The 17,632-nt window shown below is 46.8% G+C and overlaps 1 protein-coding gene across 1 annotated transcript in view; it reads right to left on the bottom strand.

The window, feature by feature from the left end:
• The window catches only part of gucy2c (guanylate cyclase 2C), a 61,547-nt gene extending 46,895 nt beyond the window's left edge, over positions 1-14,652 (bottom strand). The window contains 2 exon segments of the mRNA XM_034191149.1: positions 8,228-8,340; positions 14,442-14,652. Of these exon segments, the coding sequence (XP_034047040.1) occupies positions 8,228-8,340; positions 14,442-14,652 (324 nt within the window).
• Between the last annotated feature and the right edge of the window lie 2,980 nt (positions 14,653-17,632).

Genomic DNA, 17,632 nt, shown 5'->3' with positions numbered 1-17,632 from the left:
GTAATTATAACTATCTGATATCTGTCCAACCATGGACAAAGCTGTGCCAGCTGAAAGAAAAAAGGTAATCAAGGGAAAAGTAAACAGTAAAAGAGGAACTTGTAGTAAACCTGAGCCTATTAAAGTACAGTGCATCCGGAAATTATTCACAGCACTTCACTTTGTCCACATTTTATGTTGGTATATTGGGTTGGGTTGGTAAGGTTAAACCTTACTTGTATGTAGTGCCTTGAGGCAGCTTTGTTGTGATTTGGCGCCATATAAAATGAAACAAATTGAAATTGAAATGTTACAGCTGTATTCCAAAATGGAGTAAATTATTTTTTCCCCTCAAAATTCTACTCACAACATCCCATAATGACAACATGAAAAATTTTTTTTTTGTTTTTTTTGTTTTTTTTTTGCAAATTTATAAAATAATAATAATTTAAAAAAACTAAGAAATTACATGTACATAAGTGTTCACACCCTTTGATCAATACTTTGTTGATGCACCTTTGGCAGCAAATACAGCCTCAAGTCTTCTTGAATATGATGCCACAAGCTTGGTGCACCTATCTTTGGGCAGTTTTGTCCATCCTTCTTTGCAGCACTTCTCAAGCTCCATCAGGTTGGATGAGGAGGGTCAGTGCACAGCCATTTTCAGATCTCTCCAAAAACGTTCAATCGGATTCAGGTCTGGGCTCTGGCTGAGCCACTCAAGGACATTCACAGAGTTGTCCTGAAGCCACTCCTTTGATATCTTGGCTGTGTGCTTAGGATCATTGTCTGCTGAAAGATGAACTGTTGCCCCAGTCTGAGGTCAAGAGCACTCTGGAGCAGGTTTTCATCCAGGATGTCTCTGTATATTGCTGCGTTTCATCTTTCCCTCAATCCTGACTAGTCTCCCAGTTCCTGCCACTGAAAAACATTCCCACAGCATGATGCTGCCACCACCATGCTTCACTGTAGAGACGGTGCCTGGTTTCCTCCAAACATGATGCCTGGCATTCACACCAAAGAGTTCAATATTTGTCTCATCAGACCAGAGGATTTTGTTTCTCATGGTCTGAGAGTTCTTCAGGTGCCTTTTGGCAAACTCCAGGTGGGCTGCCATGTGTCTGTTGGGAAAGTGTAGTGACACGGACCCACAACAGGGGGCATAAATGAACGGACAATAGAAGGAGTTAAATTAGAACACTTTACTATTGTGAATGCCACAACCAAACACAGTCCAGGATGAAGCTCCTCTTCACCCAGGAGCGTTCTTCGGGTCCATACCCCTCCCAGTCCACCAAATATTGAAAGCCCCGGCCCATTCGACGGACGTCCAAGAGCCGGCGTACTGTCCAAGCCGGCTCCCCGTCGATAATACGGGCAGGAGGCGGCGCCGGACCGGGTGCACAGAGGGGTGAGGTGTGATGTGGTTTTATTCTGGAGACATGGAAGACCGGATGGATCCGCAGTGAGGCCGGGAGTCGGAGCCTCACTGCGGTGGCACTGAGGACCCTGAGGATGGTGAATGGTCCGATGTAGCGGTCTTTTAACTTCGGCGACTCGACCTGGAGTGGTATGTCCTTGGTTGATAGTCAAACCTCCTGCCCGGGCTGGTATGTGGGGGCCGGGGGCCGGGGACCGTCGACGGTCTGCATGGGCTTTTGCCCTCGTCCGGGCCCTCAACAAGGCCGAACAGGCGGTGCGCCACACCCGACGGCACCTCCGCAGGTGGGCCTGGACCGAGGGCACACCTACCTCTCCCTCCACCACAGGAAACAAAGGGGGTTGGTACCCCAGACACACCTCAAACGGGGAGAGGCCGGTGGCAGAGGACACTTGGCTGTTATGCGCGTACTCGATCCAGGCCAGGTGTTCACTCCAAGCCGTTGGGTGTGCAGAGGTAGTACAACGAAGGGCTTGCTCCAACTCTTGATTGGCCCGTTCGGCCTGTCCGTTTGTCTGAGGGTGATACCCAGACGAGAGGCTCACGGTGGCCCCCAGTTCCCGGCAGAAACTTCTCCACACCTGCGAGGAGAACTGGGGACCACGATCCGAAACGATGTCTGTAGGTATCCCATGCAGCCGGACGACATGGTGGACCAGGAGATCCGCCGTCTCCTGGGCCGATGGGAGCTTCGGGAGGGCCACGAAGTGGGCCGCCTTGGAGAATCGGTCCACTATCGTGAGAATGGTGGTGTGCCCCCGGGACGGCGGGAGGCCCGTGACAAAATCCAGACCGATGTGGGACCAGGGGCGACGAGGCACAGGAAGTGGCTGTAGGAGTCCCTGTGCCTTCTGGTGGTCCGCCTTGCCCCTGGCGCAGGTGGTGCAGGCCTGGATGTAAGCCCGGACGTCAGTCTCCAGGGACGCCCACCAGAAGTGCTGCCGGACCACTGCCACGGTCCTACGCACCCCTGGGTGGCAGGAGAGTTTGGACCCGTGACAGAAGTCCAGGACGGCAGCTCTGGCCTCTGGTGGGACATACAGTCTGTTTTTCGGTCCTGTTCCGGGATCCGGGCTCCATGCCAGGGCCTCCTGGACGGTCTTCTCCACGTCCCAGGTTAGGGTAGCCACGATAGTGGACTCCGGTAAGATGGGTTCCGGTGGATCCGACAGCTCGGTCTTGACTTCCTGTTCGTGCACCCGGGACAGGGCATCCGATCTCTGGTTTTTGGTCCCGGGGCGGTAGGTGATCCGGAAGTCAAAACGGCCGAAAAACACTGACCAGCAGGCTTGCCTGGGGTTCAGTCGCTTGGCGGTCCTGATATACTCCAGGTTCCGGTGGTCAGTAAAAACCGTGAAAGGCACTGACGCTCCCTCCAGCAGGTGTCTCCACTCTTCAAGGGCCTCTTTCACCGCAAGGAGCTCTCGATTGCCCACGTCATAGTTCCGGTCTGCTGGGGTCAACCTGCGGGAAAAATAGGCACACGGGTGAAGAACCTTATCGGTCTCTCCGCTCTGGAATAGCACGGCTCCTATCCCTGAGTCAGAGGCGTCCACTTCAACCACAAACTGGCGACTAGGATCGGGCTGCACCAAGACAGGTGCAGTCGAGAAGCGCTGTTTCAACTCCCTGAACGCGGCATCGCACCGATCCGACCAGGTGAAGGGAACTTTTGGTGAGGTCAGGGCTGTCAGGGGGCTAACTACCTGACTATACCCCTTAATGAACCTCCTGTAAAAATTTGCGAAGCCGAGGAACTGTTGCAGCTTCCTACGGCTCGTAGGTTGGGGCCAGTCTCTCACCGCTGCGACCTTGGCCGGATCCGGAGCGACGGAGTTGGAGGAGATGAAAAACGAATCGGTGCAGGAAGTCCCGCAAGACGTCATTAACCAAAGCTTGGAACGTCGCGGGGGCGTTAGTGAGGCCGAACGGCATGACCAGGTACTCAAAATGACCTAACGGGGTGTTGAATGCCGTTCCTAAGATCCAACTTTGTGAAGATTTTGGCTCCATGGAGGGGGGTGAACACCGAATCCAACAAAGGCAACGGGTATCGGTTGCGAACCGTGATCTCGTTCAGCCCCCGGTAATCAATGCATGGACGAAGACCGCCATCTTTTTTGCCCACAAAAAAGAAACCTGCTCCCATCGGAGAGGTGGAGTTACGGATCAGCCCGGCAGCTAAGGAGTCCCGGATGTAGGTCTCCATCGATTCGCGCTCAGGTCGGGAGAGGTTGTACAGCCTGCTGGACGGGAACTCCACGCCTGGCAACAAATCGATGGCACAATCGTACGGACGGTGCGGGGGAAGGGTGAGTGCCGATCCTTGCTAAAAACGTCCGCAAGATTGTGGTACTCAACCGGCACCGCCGATAGATTGGGGGGAACTTTGACCTGCTCCCTAGCCTGGGAACCGGGAGGAACCGAGGATCCCAAACACACCCGATGTCAGGTCTCGCTCCACTGTACCACCACCCCGGACAGCCAATCAATCCGGGGATTGTGTTTTAGCATCCAGGGGAACCCCAGAATCACACGGGAGGTTGAAGGAGTCACAAAAAACTCAATCTCCTCCCTGATTTCCTGACACTACCAGAGTTACTGGTAGTGTCCTGTGTGTGATTAAAGGGAGTAGGGTGCCATCTAGTGCTCGCACCTGCAATGGTGAAGGAAGCGCCACCAGAGGGAGCCCTACCTCCCTGGCCCATCTGCTGTCTAGCAGATTCCCTTCTGACCCTGGGTCTACCAGTGCTGGGGCCTGAAGGGTTAAATCCCCGCTAAGGATTGTAACTGGGAGCCGTGTGGAAATGTGTGTGTGTCCCACGTGAATTTCTTTGCCCACCCTAAGCCCAGTTTCTAGGGGCGGGCATTGGTGTTTAACCGTTCGGGGCAATTGCTCAATTGGTGCTCCATTGAGCCACACACAAAACACACCCCGCGGGGAAGCCTCCTCTGTCTATTCGGTGGTCTGAATGTGGCCCTGCTCGTGTCCATAGCTTCGTCAGCAGGGGGAGCTGTCGCCCCACGGGACGTAGAGGCCAGGGAGCGTGGGAAGGGCGGACCTTTTTTGGACCCGGAAGGAAGAGGGACGGCGCGCGCCCGGCCACGCCCTTCGTCTCGTTCCCGACGGCGTTCTTCCAACCGATTGTCTAACCGTATAACAAGATCGATAAGCCCATCTAATTCCCGCGGTTTATCCTTGGCCACCAGGTGCTCCTTCAGGACCGATGACAGTCCGTTTACGAAGGCGGCACGGAGCGCAGCGTTATTCCAGCCGGACCTCGCAGCCGCAATGCGGAAGTTGACTGCATAAGCGGCTGCGCTCCGGCGTCCCTGTCTCATTGACAGCAGCACAGTTGAAGCGGTCTCTCCCCTGTTAGGGTGATCAAACACTGTTCTGAACTCCCTCACAAACCCAGTGTACGTGTGAAGGAGCCATGAATTTTGTTCCCAAAGCGCCGTAGCCCAAGCGCATGCCTCTCCCCGAAGCAGAGTAATCACATAAGCTATTTTGCTAGCGTCTGATGCGTACATGACGGGACATTGTGCAAAGACGAGCGAACACTGCATGAGAAAGTCCGCGCACGTCTCCACACAACCTCCGTATGGCTCAGGAGGGCTTATGTATGCTTCAGGGGATGGTGGGAGGGGTTGTTGAACCACCACTGGAACATTCATATCCTGCACAGGGTCGGCAGGAGGAGGAGCTGCAGCAGCGCCCTGAGCGCTCGCCGCCACCTGCGCGGAGAGAGCCTCCACCCTGCGGTTCAGGAGGATGTTTTGCTCGGTCATTTGATCCAACCGAGCCGTAAAAGCGGTGAGAATGTGCTGTAGCTCACCAATCACGCCTCCTGCTGACGCCTGCGCTCCCTGCTCTCCCACTGGTCGTTCAACAGCCGGGTGACGCCCCTCGGAGTCCATGACGCTGGCCGAGATATCCTGTTGGGAAAGTGTAGTGACACGGACCCACAACAGGGGGCATAAATGAACGGACAATAGAAGGAGTTAAATTAGAACACTTTACTGTTGTGAATGCCACAACCAAACACAGCAGATTACAGAATGAATACAAGTCAATCAATAAAGGTGTCATGTGGGCAGGCTCGACGATAGGAGACGCCCGTCTGGAAACGAACCGGAACCACACGATTTCCACCGCCACCGAACCCGAGGGATACTGGAGCCACCAAGTCCCGAAGTCCACAGGTGGCCACCGTCTCGGCGTGTCGGATCTGGTACTGCTGGCGGAAAACAAAGACAGTCAAGTGTGGGTGTGTGTACACCCAGTAACAATTATGGTGGGAATTCCACCTCCACCTCTCACTCAATATCTTGCAGAGTACCGCAGTGATTCCTCAGGGGAAAAGAGTGCAGTCCAGCACTCACTCAGCTTCCACCGACAGAGGGACTGGTACTCCTGCAAACACTCACAATATACAGATTATATTGTACCACACAAACGGCTGAGGATATTACCTCTCAATGAAGTTGATATCTCGGCGATGTGGTGGAGGTGTCTTCCTGCTTTTATTCCTGATGTGATGTAGATGATCAGTGACAGCTGTCATGGTTGATGGGTGACAGCTGTCACCTCGGCTGTTCCTGGAGGCGGCAGCGCCCTCTCGTGCCTGAAGCCCGCACTTCAGGCAGGGCGCCCTCTGGTGGTGGGCCAGCAGTACCTCCTCTTCTGGCAGCCCACACAACAGTGTCTTTTACTAAGGAGTGGCTTATGTCTGGCCACTCTACCATACAGGCCTGATTGGTGGATTGCTGCAGAGATGGTTGTCCTTTTTTGGGGGGAATGCTGGAGCTCTAACAGGGTGACCATTGGGTTCTTGGTCACCTCCCTGACCCTGATCGCTCAGTTTAGATGGGTGGCCAGCTCCAGGAAGAGTCCTGGTGGATCCAAACTTCTTCCATTTACAGATGATGGATGCAGCTGTGCTCAATGAGACCTTTAAAGCAGCAGAAATGTTTCTGTACCCTTCCTCAGATTTGTGCCTCAAGACAATCTTGTCTCAGAGGTCTACAGACAATTCCTTTGACTTCATGCTTGGTTTGTACTCTGACATGCACTGTCAACTGTGGGACCTTATATGTAGACAGGTGTGTGACTTTCCAAATCATGTCCAATCAACTGAATTTACCCCTGGTGGACTCCAATTAAGCTGTCGAAACCTCTCAAGGTTGATCAGTGGAAACCAGATGTACCTGAGCTCAATTTGAGCAAAGGCTGTGAATACTCATGTACATGTGATCTCTTTGTTTTTTATATATATATTTTTAATAAATTTGCAAAAATCTCAAAAAATCTTTTTTCACATTGTCATTATGGGGTGTTGTGTGTAGGATGTTGAGGAAAAAAATTATTTCATCCATTTCAGAATAAGGCTGTAACATAAAAAAATGTTGAAAAGTGAAGTGCTGTGAATACTTTATGGATTCACTGTATGGACATAGAATATTTGATCTCTTTTGATCTTCTAATTATTCCACTTGTAAATATTTTATTCTTGTTTATTTATTTATTTATTTTCAGACAAAATTGTCTAAAATAAGAATAACCACAGAACATGGCTTTCCAGTTCTTTTTTCTCAGTGTCATTCTGATAAATGAAGGAACAGTTTCATTTCACTCATGTGATCAGTAGACTTTATCTTGCAACTGGTTTGACAAGATTCACTTAAAAAGTCAAACCAAGTGTCAATTCTCAAGTCTGGTAGTGTGTGCTGGTCACCCACATTGCCACATCCATGAGACCACAGAATCGCAGCAGATCCTGGATCCACCTGGGCAGACAACAAATCCATCCCTACTTCTCAAAATCAACAGTCTATCTACTACAGCCAGTTAAAACATCTCCATGATCTTCTCCAGCCACTGGGGTCTTCAGCACTGAGGTATCTGCGAGTTGGATCACAACCAAAGAAATGCGCCCCATGGCAAAAATGTCATAGCTGATGTTCCATCATAATGCAAGTGACACTCATCTGAGTCTCACTGAGTAACTGCTCATTTGCCAGAAACTCATTCCAGTGGTATCCAAAGATCCGCTAAAAAAAACTATTATTGAAGATATCGAGTTACTGCCATATGTCACTGGGTAGTGTCCAAGTCTCAAAACCATACAGTAATAAAGGAAGCACCAAGATCCTGAAGACTTGCATATTTATTCTCCTTCAAAGATGAAAGACTTCTGTCCATCAGCCTCATTGCTCCATAAGCTCTTCTCAAGCATCTCTTGATCTCTAAGGCAGATGACCCAGAAACACGAATGTCACTGTGGAGATGTGATATTGAGAAGTTTTGAGCCTGATGCAGAAAAAATAGGGCTTAGTTCTCCATCTTTTTCATTCTGAGAAACCAACATTTCTCAACATTGCACCCAGTGAGTCAAAACGTCACACATTTTTGAGAAATGTTGGTTTTTCAGAATGCAAAAGATGGAGAACCATGCCTTACTTTAACTGGGTCAGGCTCACAACTTCTCAATCGGCCCTCAAAAACTTCTGATGGCTGAGCCTAGGAAATTGCTGAAAAACTGGATCTTATTCTTGATCCAAGTCCATTGTAAATCCAACTACTCCTATTCCTCACTCAGCTTCAAGTACTGCAATCAGAGTATCAACTGATTTAGATCACAGCATTGTCCGTGAAGTCAACATTTCCTCTCCAACAAAAGCACCCAAGATGCTGGTTTTATTAATTATTTATTTTCAACATAATTCATGAATGCCTGTAGTGATGACAGATGACAGTTTTGTTATTTTCATGTTTGTGGTAAACATTTGCTGATGGACACTCACTTGCAGCATCTTGAGGATGGCGACTCCCTCACAGGTGCTGCTCCCACAGCCCTGCCGGTTGTACACGGTGGTGTTGAACCCATTGAAGTTTGCCGTCAGTGTGAAATTTAGGCCTTCAGACATGGAAAAAAGATAAGAGTTATTAATACATATAAAAAAAGAAGTGATTCATCTCTTTGGGTTGTTGAGATTAGATTATATACATATCTGAAACAGGAGTAAAGAAAAAGGCTGTAATACAGAATTTCATTTGTAAAAAAAACTAGAACAACGCACTTGTAGATTACATTGGAAAAACTTTTCGAGTTCAAAGTCCTGTTAGAAGTGGCTTTTATAAGATAAATTAGATGTGATCAAATGTCAGGAGTATGTATTTAGTTCATGCAGGGTTCATGTCAGGGTTTTTTGCAATTATTGCTTGATCTCCAAAATCAGTCTATGCAAGCGAAATTATGTTCAGTATGAGTGTTGTCATTAGTGCCACTTCGAAAATTAAATTCATGATAAGTAATTTATCCTAAACTTATGATCTGTTGTTTTTTCAAACTTATGCAAAAACAAATCTTGAGGAAAAAAATACAGTATGCGATAGTTAATAATTAAGAGCCTTTTCGTTCATATTTATGAATACATTTTACCACATTGCAGTTGTTTTTTTAATGAAAACTCAACCTATCTACACATGTGGTGATACCTTATTTACACCAGGATGTTAATAAAATCAATGCTGGCTATTCTCAGAATAAAGTACTTATATCAACAGTTTCAAATCGTATAAGTCAAATGGTGTCCACTTTATGGTCTTCTCAAAACATTAAAATGACTGTTCTGGATGCTCAGAATGCATCTGAGCTTATCTGGAAACCGTTGGCTTCTGGGGGCTAAAGCAGCCCCCAGACCCTCGGCCTATGGGCTTTGGCCCTGCGGGCCTCGCACTTTGTCCCCCCCAATTTCTAGTTCTAAATTGCGCCCTTAGTAATCACAAACTTTTATTTAAACTTTTAATTTGATTTTCTCCACTAATGAGGTTAAACAAAGTAGACCTGCATTGAAATAAATGCAGTCAGATCTTTGGACCAAAAAATGACTTATATTTACACATAAGATCCTTCTGAATGTAGTAAAGTAAATCTGCAAACCCAGATCTGTCATTCAACGGAGAAATCTTCATCTAAAAATGACAAATTTACAGCTAAAATTTAGCCCTCTGCAAAACTGTCATCACATCCGGGACGCTGCCGAGACATCAGGGAGAAGACCCTCTCCCAGCATGCATTGCACGCGCCAACTGTAATTTGTGGATTTACGTCAGTTTGCATCTGCACCTTTTTATTGTCTTGTACAGAAGGATCTACTTTTTTAAAACTTCATATTGTCTTCCGGCACGTTTGGTGAGTACACATTTCTTTTATTTGTGCTTGAAAATTATTTTGGGGGACTTTTTCATATGCCCGTTTGAGTGAGTGGTGTCGTATTGAAAATCTACTGTCTTTCGCCTCCGGTGTTATCGTCGCGGGGTACGGAGGCGGGACCCGCAAAGAATCCAAGTCATTAAAAAGATATAAACCTCTCTCAGCGGCCACGGAGCTCTGTGGCTCCGATTACCGAGACATGCGGCACTGCAGAAAGTCTGTCCTTGCAGCAACAGGTGTCACCGGCCGCTCCACATCAAAATAGCGAGCGTAGTTTCTGGACTTTTGCCAAGTTGGCTGCGCCTCCATTCAGTAGACAGGGAGGTGGTGCCGGCTGCACAGCAGACACGGGGGCGATGTGAGTGGCCCGCTTCGGCGTTTATCGAGCCCGCAGACTCAGTAAGCGCATCGGAGGCAGAGAGCGAGGCGTCGAGGAAGAATGTTGCCCGTTGTCGATGTCGCCACTGATCTGAGCATGCAGAGCTGTATCTCACATTCATTGCTGCTTACTTTTGGATGCTGAAACCAGGATGTGTATAACAGTAACATTACTAACAGATAAAATCAATTTCAGTGCGGGATCGGACTGAAGGCAGGAGCGCTCCATCTTCTGCTGGACGTCACTGCAATGTCTCGGATGTACAACCGGTTTTCGCTGAGGGCCAAATTTTAGCTGCAAATTTGTCATTTATAAATAAAGATTTCTCTGCTGAATTACAAATTTGGGCTTGCAGATTTACTTTACTGCATTCATAAGCGTCTTATAAATACATATCAGCTATCTCTTTCTGAGATCTGACCACATTTATTTCAATGCAGGTGTACTTTAAGAATATGTAAAGGCCAAACATCCATTACCAGCTAATTCAACAGATGCAGCACTCGGTTCACTGGAAAAAGGAGAAAACTTTATTAAATTGCTTCAACTAGTAAAACTGAAATGAACTGAGTTTGTCCAAATTAAATTAAAGCTAGGGTAAGTAACTGTGTTCAGAAACACTTTTTGTTATATCGGGTGAAATGGTCCTTCTATCCTAACAGTCGTCAATACATTATGTTTTCAGAAAAAGGAACGAAAAAAATCAGACGTCTGTAGCAGCTGTAGGATCGATAAAACTCTGACCAATATAAGCCCTGTGGTCCGTTCTCAAAAAAAAAAAAACAATCAGATGCCTTCATGTCTAATTCTTCCTGCTCGCATCATCAGGCTCAACGCCCCCCCCTCTGTCCCTCCCTCCTCTGCGCGTGCACACTCATCTCGTTTCACAGAAGAAGTTCACTTCGGTACAATGGCAGAGGGAATACAGCCGAAACTACCACTTCCACCAGATTGTGCCATGTCGGATTAATCATTTTCTCTGCAAATTGGCCGTTGAAAACGGCTGTAATCACTTCCTGAATCACACAGGACCGCTCCAGCTTCAGCTCCGTGCATGCCTAACGAGCTGCAGAAAGCATTTTGAGCCGTTGAAAAAGGCAATTATTTGTCATGTTTACAGTGTCATGGCTTGGTAAAACAGTTGTGTGTTCTTTCCTTCTTGTGTGTAGCTGTTAAATATGTTTATAACAGATTTAACTTCTTGTTATAATGTTCAGATGAGCTGCGCTCTGACGCGATCTGCTGACGTCACCACTCACTCTCTTGCTAGCTCTCCAGGACTACCAACTCTGGCAAATATTATTTATTAAGTCGATTTCAATCAACTTAATTCATTTGAGTGTTACCAATTGAAGCACTTTATTAAGTTAGTCCAACAATTCTCTTTTTGAGAGAGAGAGAGAGAGAGAGAGAGAGAGAGAAAGAGAGAGAGAGAGAGAGAGAGAGAGAGAGAGAGAGAACCATTCTGATGAGTATCTGAAATATAAAAATAAAAATAGAGACTCTACAGATCCTTTGATTAAGATGCCGCCGTGTACAGACGCAGCAGCTTGAGGCTCCCTGCTATTTTGCACCTTTTTGTGTTTTGTGTTTAACTATTTGTTCTTCTCCTGACAAAAACGTGCTACAGCAACCCCATCTACAGCCGCCAAGACCTGATAACCATTGGATTTCAGGAAAAAAAATGGAAATTACTACTGCCGTTTCAGGGACCCACAACATTCCCCCGGAGATAGCAAGATCGTCGGGCACCCTGTGGTTTGTTATCGGGCCTAACAGGCTCTGAAGGTGGCGCATGGAGAGGAAGCAGAGACGTGGGATGCCAGGCGGAGCTAGCCCAACTAAGGAACCAGTCGCACAGACCTCCGCTACCATCTATCTTCTTCACAAACGCCAGATTCCTTGCAAATAAGATGGATGAGCTGCAGTCACAGATCACCTACAACCACCACATCTGTGAGCGTCGTCTGCTGATTGTTAGAGAATCCTGGCTGTGCCAGCATATCCTCAACACCATAGTGGAGCTAGCAGGCTGCATCATTCACCGATGCAACTGGACCGAAGGCTCCAGTAAGAGCATAGGTGGGGGACTGTGTTTACGTGCTTGAGGACTGCTGTTCGCACACCAGAGTAATAGACACCCACTGCTCACCGGACCAAGAGACCATGTCTGTGGTAATGTTAGCACGGCACTTGGCCTGATCATGGTGTCTAAACAACAGAGGGTTCATCCGGATGGCGTGCACATCATTGCTGGGGACTTTAACAATGCATGTCTCAAGACTGTTCTCCCCAAATTCCATCACCATGTCACGTGTGCAACAAGGGGAGAAAACACACTTCAACATGTTTATTCCAACATAAAGCCTGCCTACAGTGTGACCTCCTCCCCCATCTCAGACAATCACATCACCTCTCTCTGCACGTCTTTCTAGCTTACACTCCCCCTCAGGAGGCAAACAAAACCAGCCACCCAGACCATCAAGGCCTGGCCTGAAAATGTCCTCTCCCAGCTGCAGGACTGCCTGCACAGAGTGGAACATTTTTGAAGATCAGGACCTGGATACACACACAATCTGTCCTCTGCTACATAAGGTGCTGTGCAGGAAACGTCACCGAGGACAAATGCATCTGGGTCTTTCCAACAAAGGAAGTCCAGACCGTGATCAGAGTTCATAACTCGGCTTTCAGGACGGAAGACAGAGCTTTCTACAGCACCGCCAGAGCTGACTTGAGGAGAGGCATCCAGGCCCAAACCAACTCCAAAGGCCACCCCCTCCAATATCCTCCAACATTAGTAGCACACTGGCAGAGAAACTAAACAGCTTCTTTTCCCGGTTTGAGACCACCACACACCTGCAGTCACTGCCTCCCCCTGGTTCCAGCACCTCACCTCTCTCTCTCTCTCTCTCTCTCTCTCTCTCTCTCTCTCTCTCTCTCTCTCTCTCTCTGAGGTGTGGAAAAACCTAAGAGCAGTGAACTCCAGGAAAGCTACTGGTCCTGATGGTATCCTGGCAGGGATCCTTACCAAACTCTTCAACCTCTCCCTGACACATGCCACTGTTCCCACATGTCCAAAGGCCTCCACCATCATCCCAATCTCCAAAAAAACCTGCCATAGACAGCCTGAATGCCATCACCCTCACTCTCTACACAGCGCTGCGCCACCTGGAGAACAAGAGCTATGTGAAGATGCTCTCGTGGACTACAGCTCAGCGTTTAACACCATCATACCGGACATTCTCATCACCAAACTGCTGAAATTACAGATCCCCCTCGTCACCTGTAACTGGAATAAAAACTTTCTGATGAGCTGCCCACAGTCTGTGACACTTACACTCAGCACTGGTTCCCCTCAAGGCTGCATTCTGAGCACTTTATTATATGCCCTGGACACCTACGACTGCTCTGCAACCCACCCAACCAACTGCATTATAAAATATGTGGATGACACCACAGTGGTTGGACTCATCTGAGACAGGGATGAGACAGCATACAGGGCAGAGGTGGAGGAACTGTTGCTCTGATGCTCAGAAAACAACCTGACCCTGAACGGTCATAAGACAGAAGAACTCATCAGGAAGACTTCAGGAAGAACAGACAGGACCACACCACCACCACCCCCACCCACCCCCCCACTCCCTACCCTGCATGAATGGAGAACAGGTGTAAACTGTCACCACATTCAGGTTTCTGGGCACCCACATCCCCACAGACCACACCTGGACCTCCAACATCAGGGATCTGGTTAAGAAGGCTCAGCAGCGAATACATTTCGTGCGTGTCCTCGGTAAGAACAACCTGGACTCGAAGCTGCTGCTGGTCTTCTATCACACCTCAGTGGAGAGCGTACTGACATACTGTCTGGGTGTGTTGTACGTGGGCTCCACAGCCAAATACAGAAAGGCAGTCAGGGGGTCATAAACATTGCCCTAATGATCATCGGCTGCCCTCTGCCCAGCCTGGAAAACATTGCCACATCCTGTTGCCTGAGGAGAACCAAGGCCATCACAGGAGACCCCTCACACCCTGCCTTCCCTATTTGACCTGTTGCCCTCTGGGAGATGCTACAGGTCAACAATGTCCCACAGTAGCAGGCTGACAAATAGCTTCTTCCCCTGGGCCATACGTACTGCAAACACCCATGGATACACTCACCCTCAGACCTACTCCCATAAACAACTCCCCCTCCCCTGGACAACAACCAACCCAATCTAACTCCACTCCCACCCCAGTGTTCACAATCACTGCCGTAAATGTTTATAGCCATATTTTAAACTGTACTTTATTCATTTGTTTACATTCATATGGTTACACACACACATATATATACCTCCATTTTTTTGCACTACTCCATATGACAGTAACAATAAAGAATGACAATAAAGACTATTCCATTCTAATTTCTATCACTAATCCATACCATATGCCTCGTTCACCTTCCTGTCCTCTTCAATGGCGTCCTCCACAGCTTCCTGCACAGCTTTTCGATTCCACTCATAAATGTTGTCCTCCAGCAGCACCACATTCATGATGTACTTAGGATTGGTTTTCAAACAGCGATCCAGTGTCATATTGGCGAACACTGCCACAGCTAAGACTCCCAGGTAGAGTAAAGTGTGTGAGCCGCACATCTTCGTGTTTCAGATTTTCCTTCAGTCTCTCCCGCTGGTTCTACATGTCAAAAATAACCTATGATCAAGTTCATGTAGAAAGATGGCTGAATTCAACGTTTTACGTTTGTCCACAGGAGCAGATCAAATCCATTGAGGGTAGCGATAAAAAAAAGGAAATCACGAAGCAGGACCAGTGATGTAACAGAAGTCAAGCAGGCTCTCAGATCACTGTCTAGCAACCAGATAAGGAAAGAAAATAAACCTGGAGATTTTTCATCCAAACTACTGCAGTTAATAAAATTGTGCAAAAGAGCTGTTGTAGAGGTCTGTAATCCACCAGCTTGGTGTGAGCCTGTCTGCTTGTTCTGCACACGTTAATGAACAACCCTGGAATGACAGCAGGTGCACCAGTCAAATGGAGAACAGAGCAGGTAAAACTCCCACACTGCACCTGGACTGGCATCTTACTTGGAAAAAGTATTGAACCCATAATTCATTCTGTTTGTAAACATGTTGTATATGATGTGTCTTATTTGACCAATATCATGCTTCTAAAGGTTTTTTGTTTGTTTGTTTGCTTGTTTTGGGGTTTTTTTTATGATGGCCTTTGATTTCCTGTTGTAAATGATAGTGCTGACAATTTATTTGATGCTCTACGATTAATTCTATTTAAACAGATTTATTATAAGATTTTATATTCTGTTTTTATATTCAGTTTTTTATTTTCATTTTTATGTGTTTTGTCTTATATGTATATGGATCTTGAGTGTGTCAATAAAAGTTTCAATCAATCAATCTAGTCATAACTTTTGCATCAGCATCACATTTGTGCATTTTTATTTATTTGTTTTATTTTCTCCCATTTTGCAGTGCTGACTGAAGGCTGTTCTCAGTAGAGAAGGGGAAGCGTTCTTGGTGAAAGGGGCAAAAGTCACCATATTGGCCATAAAGGCAGGGCTGTGAGTGGAGCTGATAAATATTGTGCGCTGTAAAAGTAGGGCGGATTAAGTCCATAAAAGTCTTAGCGAAACTGATTGTAGTAAAGCACTGGCACCTCTTTTTGGAAAAACCAGCTTTGATTCCTAGAATAAAACAATAAAACCTCAAATCAAAGTCGGATATTCTAAAAAATAAATAAGTTCATTGAGCTTTGGTGAACATTTTTGTTTATCTGAGTGGGAAAAGGCCACAAAATTTATAGCTCAGTATTTCCATTTTGTATAATGCATCTATATATTATAAACCAAGTGGCCTCTGTTTAGGTGTATGAGTGTGTGAGTGCATGCATGTATGTACCGTTGATCATGGAGAAACTGGGGAGGGCCGTTTGGTATGCTTATGTACGTATTTTGGGTCAAGGATGAATGCCGCCAAAACGGAAAGTTGATAGGACTAATATTTTTGGAGAAATTAGAGATATTAGGTTAAAAAAAAACAGTGAACAATGGACATTGACATCACCATTAACCAGTCCCTGGTAACCAGGCAAGCTCTGAACAAAGGAAATATCTCAGCTTTGTCAGCTGTTAAACATGACATCACCTAAATGTGCCACATAATAAATACAATTACTCAGAAAACTTTCTCATTTTAATTTGCTGCACTTTCAGTTAAACTCATTATAGAAACTTTGTATAATTTATTACCACCCTTGAAAAATGTCAGCTACCTATTTTATAAACACTACCCAATCTAGAACCCGTGGATCCCCACGGGCAACACGCTAGTATATGTATAATAATGTATATATGTTGGACAAAGCCTACATGACGTCACTGACTACGTTTACATGCAGCCAATAACCCTTTCATAACCAGAATATTAGCAATAACCTGGTTGCGCATGGCCATGTAAACACCCACAAAAACCCGAATATGCTCATATTCCGGTTTTTAAAAACCTGAATATAACCCCTGGGTTACTCCTTTTCTAACCCGAATATCAGGTCATATAAACGCGCATCGGGATATCCCCATAGAAAGAAACATTATTTTGTGTTCTGCTCATGTCCTATCCGCAAGGAATCTTGGTCTTTTGAGTACGGCAACTACTTGTATGCGGCACGCGCAACCCACCGGACACCACAGAAGCAGAAGTAAACAAGTATGGCGAAATCCAGATGTGGCAGCACAGCACCACATTTTTGGAGTGAGGAGGAAACCGAATACTTCATTAGTATCGTGAAAGACATGAATATAATGTCTTTTATTGACGGTAGTGTTGTGTGTTGGGGGGTTTGGCTGGACATTTTGGTGTTGTTTTCTTTTCTTTGCTCTCCAGGTGGTATGCAAACTGGTTTTTGTCTGTGGAGAAGGTGCTGGCAGAAGAATCCTTCACCCTCATCAGCATTATTGGCTGCACTTGTGGAGGATGTTCACGTGCAGGCCTAATGACTTGCAGCACCTGTGGATGATGCTCACGTGCAAACTTTGGCAAGTATTGCACAAGAGGGAAATAAATTTGTTTTGTTTTTGGAACCGCTTTCTGGTTATTTAGCGCTGGGTTCAGTCAGACGCTGGTCCGTTCCTCAACCCGCGTCTGCACATAACAGGTAGAAAGCGGAAGAAGAAACGGAAATGATGCATATTTGCGTCATGACGTTCTCCATGCGTCTGAACGTTGTCCATGCGTCGCTGTTTAGATGGGGATATTCCAAATGATACCAGTGATCATGTATACAGGAGTAACTCTGTCTGCTTAAGCACGTAAACGGGTTATTCCTAATGATTCAGAAACCAGAATATTGACCTTAACCCGAATATCAACAGCATGTAAACGTAGTCACTCACAGGCTTTCCATAGATACCCAGCACAGGCAATATGAAGCTCATATCTGCCCGTCACCCTTGTTTGCAACAGTGGCAGCACTGACTTTGGCTACTTCACGACAAACATAAATGGATAAAGAGGTGGCGCATAGGTGACTCTGTGTGTGACAAAATAAGCCTGAGCACACCCCCAATTTTGAGTCCGAACCAGCTAACCAACAGGTTAATCT

This window comes from Thalassophryne amazonica, chromosome 16 (assembly GCF_902500255.1).
Source record: "Thalassophryne amazonica chromosome 16, fThaAma1.1, whole genome shotgun sequence".
NCBI lineage: Eukaryota > Metazoa > Chordata > Actinopteri > Batrachoidiformes > Batrachoididae > Thalassophryne > Thalassophryne amazonica.
This window is presented reverse-complemented; position numbering and strand designations above follow the sequence as displayed.